The 6,086-nt window shown below is 38.5% G+C and overlaps 1 protein-coding gene across 1 annotated transcript; it reads right to left on the bottom strand.

Moving 5' to 3' along the window:
• Positions 1–1,140: 1,140 nt before the first annotated feature.
• LOC109828320 (phosphoribosylformylglycinamidine cyclo-ligase, chloroplastic/mitochondrial) lies at positions 1,141–5,289 on the bottom strand. The gene is made up of 7 exons (XM_020395344.1): positions 5,024–5,289; positions 4,058–4,152; positions 3,877–3,978; positions 3,694–3,753; positions 2,057–2,229; positions 1,471–1,576; positions 1,141–1,392 (listed from the first exon to the last, which is right to left on the bottom strand). The coding sequence occupies exons 1-7, from the start codon at positions 5,166–5,168 to the stop codon at positions 1,141–1,143; spliced, it is 933 nt and encodes a 310-aa protein (XP_020250933.1). The 5' UTR covers positions 5,169–5,289.
• Between the last annotated feature and the right edge of the window lie 797 nt (positions 5,290–6,086).

The following is a 6,086-nucleotide window of genomic DNA, read 5'->3' as shown; positions in this document are numbered from 1 at the left end:
AAATTAAAACAATTAACTAATACAACAAATATATAAAATTCGGGTGAACAGTAATCATGATGAACAGTATTTTTTTTTTTTATATTAAAACAATTTAGTTAAATTTTTTATTAACTAATACAACTAATTAACTTAACAGCAACAATTATTAATTAATCTTCTAGATTGCTATCAAAACAATAATAATATAAAACAAATTAAGGAGTTAGAAAATTCAGGCCTGATTGGGAGCAGTCGTGATATCACTGCCCTAGAAGATTAAGGACCCGCCTATCGCCCTGGCGCAGTTTGTCCTCTCTCCCCTAGCGGTAAAAACCCCCGGAATCGGCCGGCCTCTGCACTCGGGCGTGAGACACAGAGCTTATGCTCAGACGAAAACAGTTGCCCAGAAAATAGAATATGTAAATATGTAGCCGAAATCTTTGGAGGTATAAGAGTAGAGAAGAGAAGAGAGTGTAGAGATTTTCCTCTTCGTTGGTGTGATTCTGAATGAGCTCCAAGCCTCCTTTTATAGGTGATGAAAGGTGTAACCCCCGCTGAATCCAAGGGACCGTTACGCACGGTTAATGCTTCCGTTACCCGCATGCAGCCGTTACAAAATGTGTAAAACGTGCAAAAATGAAGGCTTGAGAAGCAAAAGGTGTGCGGCTGCGGCGTGCGGGCGCGGCGTGGCGTGCGGGCGAGGCGCGGCGTGGCGTGCGTGCGCGCGCGCGCGTGTGGTAGAACCGCAAAGCCCACAAAACCCAAAACACTATTCAAAGCCCAATAAGGAGAGAACCATTATATACCCTTTACTATTCATCTCATTTTCCGATGTGGGACTATTCACAAAGGCAAAATTGCCTTTTCATGAATAAGTTTCCAACAGGTTAAACATATTTGGTATCTTTTTAACTCTTGCGGTCAAAGTCATGTAACAATATGTACTCTTTTGAAAGGGGGAAAAAAATCTTGCAACTAAAATTCACACGATAGTTGAGTCAAATTCCACTTCAACTACAACCACAGCTGATAATTGGAAATCTGACATTAGATATGGGTAACGTCATGAGTTAAAAAAATTCTTTTTTAAAATATTTTTTCCTTTTTTGTTTATTTTAAACTCTAGTCGATCGAATATGTAAATATCTAGTTAAACCATCATTTTTTGCCACCAATATCGCACAGACAATGCCTGCACGACTTGACAAGAAACAAGTGCAAAGAAACACATCTAAATAAGACATCCCGTACCTCTTGAAGCCACTTGAACACTGCAGGAATTTCCCAAGAATTTGACAAGATCTTGGCGCCCAAGCCATCAGGAAAAATTCTCGGTATATTATCAGTGAAACCACCACCAGTGATGTGGGCTATGCCTTTGACACCTCCCTTGCTGATAATATCTAGCACCTGTATAGAGTTTACCATTTAAGTTAATTACAAATTCATCGTATGAAACTCTAAGAAAATATCCTTTGTGGGATTGACCTTCTTGACATAGATGACAGTGGGTGCTATTAGGGCTTCACCGAGAGTTTTGCCACTATTTCCAGGAAGTTGATCGCTCAAAGAAAGTCCACTCCGTGCCAAAATCCTACAATATTTACAAATGCCCGAAGATTAGGGCATCATAAAAGAAAAATGGTTTTTCGATATTAAACCCTGAAATCTTCCATATTTCGAATTAGTCTCTCAATCAAATTGCTATTAGGTCCTCCAATTCTTAAAGTTATTTTGAATTAGAACCATAAATTTATTTTGAAATTTCTATTAGGTCCCCTTCTTAAGTTATTGTGGAATTAGTCCCTCCAATCAAGAGTAGAAGAACGATTAAGAGGGGTTAATTTGTAACAACTTATGAGAATTTGGGGGATCCAATAGCAATCTCAATGATTTGAGGGACTAATTAAAATATGAAAGATGTAAGGGACTAATATTGAAATAACCCAAAAGATAAACATTTTCTGAGCATAGAATCCCCATTTATAGGAACAAAATGCACTCTGTATTTCATGATTAATCAACCGTTATGATTCTCCTATGGAAATGAAAAGAGAACGAATAGGAAACCAACCTTCTTACAAGAGAAAACCCATTAGAATGAACACCACTTGATGGAAGACCGATAAGCATATCCCCAGCCACAATATTCTTCCCATCAATGACAGAATCCTTCTTCACGATACCAACAGCAAACCCACTCAAATCATACTCTCCTTTCGCATAGAAGTCGGGCATTTCAGCTGTCTGCAGGAAAACACAGCAAATTATTCAGATGATATTTCTCTAAAAGTAATGCAAAAGCAAAGAGCCTTTCGACTCTAATGATTGAATGCCTAATAAGGACACTTATTTAACAAAAGAATTCAGTTGCTTGACTCTAACTCCAATCAAGTTATGAGGTTTGAAATAAGAAAAATGTTCATGTGCACAAGAAAATTTCATTTGCAAAAGGAAAGCATATATTAAAGCAACTTGTTGAAAAACTAAGCTTGAATAGTCTGCTCATGAATAATAGGTTTGTGCAGCATGGAAAAAGAGAGAGGTAAATTGAGGTTGCATGAAATGATACTTTAATGTAATGAAGTAGCATACAATAAATCATCAGGCTGAACCACAACAAGTCGAGAGGAAGCTCAATGGTTATGTTTGTTTACAGTTGTTAAGCAGGTGACCTTCAGGAAAAAAAAGACTTATGCTCATCCTTCAGGGGAATTTTTCTTAGACAAATTAAGGGTTAACCCATGAGAGTTAAAGTAGTATTAATCAATTAGTATTTCAGTTGGAGTGCAGTATTAGAAAACAATATGATACTCAAGATAATAATTACCTACCTACATTACATGGATAGGAGCATGGGACACAGAAAATTTGTAAAAGGAGGGTACAGGGCACGGCTACACTTACATGTGCATATAATAATAATCTGCATGAGATCAATATTATTTTATTTCATTTCACGTACTATGAAATAAAGTTCCTATAGCATTTATATGTTTCTTTTATAATATAGATCTATATATTAGAAATTGCTCATTTTTTAAATTGATATTCAAAAGATTCTTTATAATCATAGTTTTGAATTGGGTATGAGCTGAAAGGAACCCAACTTATGTCCAACGAGCTTCAAGAATCGCATATGAAGTGTAGGATATACGTCCAAGAAGTATATGACGAGTGTTTTAAATTAAAACATGTATCATATAATTGAGTGCATATTTGAATAAGTGTAGTCAAATATGGAGGGAGTGTGATATTTGAATAAGTGTAGTCAAATATGGAGGGAGTGTGCACTGAAGGTTCAGTTTTGGGTGTGAGTATTACACAGGTATGGCTCCAAACAGAAGTACCCATGCCATGCAACATAGCTGTAAAATAAATCATACTCAGGTCCAGATAGTAAAAATGTAATGAATATAATCATAGAGAGGACAAAAAAGGTTATGGATAGTCGGGATTCTTGCAACGTTAAAGGATGCCAAGAGGGCTACAAGCTTTATGGAGGAAGAGAACAGTGGGAAGGACACACACAATTTGTTCAACTGAACTAAAATAGTATGTTTATAAATGTTTCTATCAACTATTGGAATATAAACTCTACAGTTCGAAAGTTCTCATCTGCATTAAAAGTATCAATATCCCTGGATTGTAAGCTATGAAATTTCACGTGATATAGAAATGCCAAAACATTGGAAATAAATTAAAGGTTACCTCTCCTCCTAAAAGTGCACAATCAGACTGTTGGCAGCCATCAACAATCCCTTTGATTACCTACAAGACCATGAGAACATCAGTAAAGCTGATACATCCAGCAAGAGTAGGAGTATCACTGCTAGGGAATTTCAATCAAGCACGATTCAAGGATGTCAAAGCATAATAAGGTGACACACATACCTTTTCAGCAAGATCAACATCGAGATTACTTGTGGCAAAATAATCAAGGAAGAACAATGGCTTTGCTCCAGAGGTAACAATATCGTTTACACTCATAGCTACCTGTCAACAACAATACAGATAGGTTATTCATACAATGTAACACTGAACGAATGCCAAAAGAGAAAGACAAAGATTATACCAGATCAATTCCAATGGTATCATGAATTCCCGTCTCAAATGCAAGTTTAAGTTTGGTTCCTACTCCATCGGTACCCGCGACAAGGTATGAATCTCCTGTTCAAACAATCGAGTCCTTAAGCACTCACATCCCAGTAATTATACATAATAAATATATTTATCCTCTTGACCTTTAATGCACCTACGGTTTTTCACATAATTTCAACAACCATGTAGCATTTCCAACTCGTTTTCCCGATTTTTTTTTTCCCTTTTGTGAACTTGAGGACATTGATGCGCATAGGTAGTTGTTCTCAGATGATAATCAATATCATGGTACAATATTGGTACAGAGGGAAAGGGCACGAGAAAGATTTTCGTCTATAATCAACACAGAATTGAGGTAGTAGTATAAATAGGGGATACCAAATATGAAATAAGCCACCAGACAGCTAAACAATCATCAAATTTTGAATTCCTTAAATGGAGCAAATGTTTTTTACAAAAAAGAAAGAAAAAACATTTACGAAAACAGAGATATTCAATTTAAAGTGTTCCCAAAACCTTTAACCAAGGCTCTATCAAGAACACGTTCACCATAGTCACAACTTTCCGAAAATTAACCAACTGGACATCTTAAATTATGATACAAACAACGCTAAACGCTATCAAAATCATTAAAAAAACACATTAAAATCTATAATAAAAAAATTAATAGAGAGAAGATTTTAACTACCATCAAACTCGACGATTTCTCAAAATTTACCAAATGGGCATCCAATAAACCACATTGAAAATCTACAACAACAATAGAGAAGAGATCATTTAGCCAACTGGGCATCTTAAATTATGAGAAAAATACCACCAATACCCATCAAAATCACAACTTTCCCAAAAAAATTCCAAATAGCCACCGCATGAAACGCATTATAAGCTTCCAAAAACAACAAATAACAAATTAATAAAATCAAAAAGAGATCAATTATACCCAATGGGAAGAGACCCCCGAACCCTCCAATCCCAGGCGCCATCTTCGCAATCCTCTTCACAAGCTCCGACCCTGCATCGATATCAACACCCGCTTCTTTGTAAGTCAAGCCCTTGGAAGAACAACTGACCTTCAAAGACTCCATCTTTCTCCCTCTCCTTTGATTTGTTGGGATTCTAAGAAGACGGGTCGAGGGTATGAACCCGTTAGTGGGTTTGGATCCGACAAGGGAGGGGAGGAGGTTCTTGTCCGACGGCGCCGCGGCGCGGCCGCGTTCGAGTTCCATTGGATGGTGTGTTGAGGGTTTTAGGAAAGAGGAAATGGAGGGGGGGTGGGATTTAGATTCTTGTCAGAGGTTTGCTAATTGATTTTATATTGGCTGTAAACCTTCACGAAACACCCCTGAATTTGGTTTCGCTTTGTGGCAAGCCCTCTTCAATTTTGAAAATTAGAGAAAACTTCCCAACTTTGAGAATTTCACAATTGAGACATCCCTTTTAAAATGAATCCTCGGGACAAAAAGCAAATTCGGAGTAACGCCTAGGGCGATGGGTGCTTTTATAGGCGAGTTGATGGGCTGGCGATCAGCCTCGTCGCCAGCGAGTAGGCCCGAACTGGGACGGCGGAGGAGTGGGAAGCGACTGACGGCCACGAGGTTCGGAACCCGAAAAACTGCGGATGTCGGAGCGTTCGAGACGGCGAGGTCGAGTTCGCAGGATGAGACTAGCGAGAGGGTTGTGCGCGTTCGCCAAATTTCGAAGGCGTGCAACTGGTCGAGCTTCAACCTGAAGTTCGTGCGTCCCACGATGGCTCGGCCTGCATCAACCCATCAAGCTCGTCCGAGCTGCGCTTGCTATTCCGGCGGAGGTGAGTGGTCTACACCGCAAACTAACACTAAATATGTATACTTAGTGCTAAAGGAAATGAATTATTCTATGCACCGAAATTTAATTCAGCCATTTTAGCACAATGTATGTTCAGGGCAGAGGGACCTCTTCAATGTGGATGATGCAGAGGAGGAAATGGGACTAGCATTAGCTATTAGGACTACGCGCCACTCGGC

The sequence above is a fragment of the Asparagus officinalis genome, unplaced genomic scaffold, assembly GCF_001876935.1.
Source record: "Asparagus officinalis unplaced genomic scaffold, Aspof.V1 AsparagusV1_Un1024, whole genome shotgun sequence".
NCBI classification, from domain to species: domain Eukaryota; kingdom Viridiplantae; phylum Streptophyta; class Magnoliopsida; order Asparagales; family Asparagaceae; genus Asparagus; species Asparagus officinalis.
Note: the sequence above shows the minus strand (reverse complement) of the source record. Positions and strands in the feature narration are given on the sequence as shown.

Excerpts from the sequence above, each read along its gene's own strand:
- LOC109828320 (XM_020395344.1), bottom strand. The coding sequence starts at position 5,168 with ATGGAGTCTTTGAAGGTCAGTTGTTCTTCCAAGGGCTTGACTTACAAA. Across the intron at positions 2,230-3,693 it reads GTGCACTTTTAGGAGGAGAG|ACAGCTGAAATGCCCGACTT; the intron begins GTAACCTTTAAT and ends GTTTTCCTGCAG. Across the intron at positions 1,393-1,470 it reads CTGTCATCTATGTCAAGAAG|GTGCTAGATATTATCAGCAA; the intron begins GTCAATCCCACA and ends AACTCTATACAG.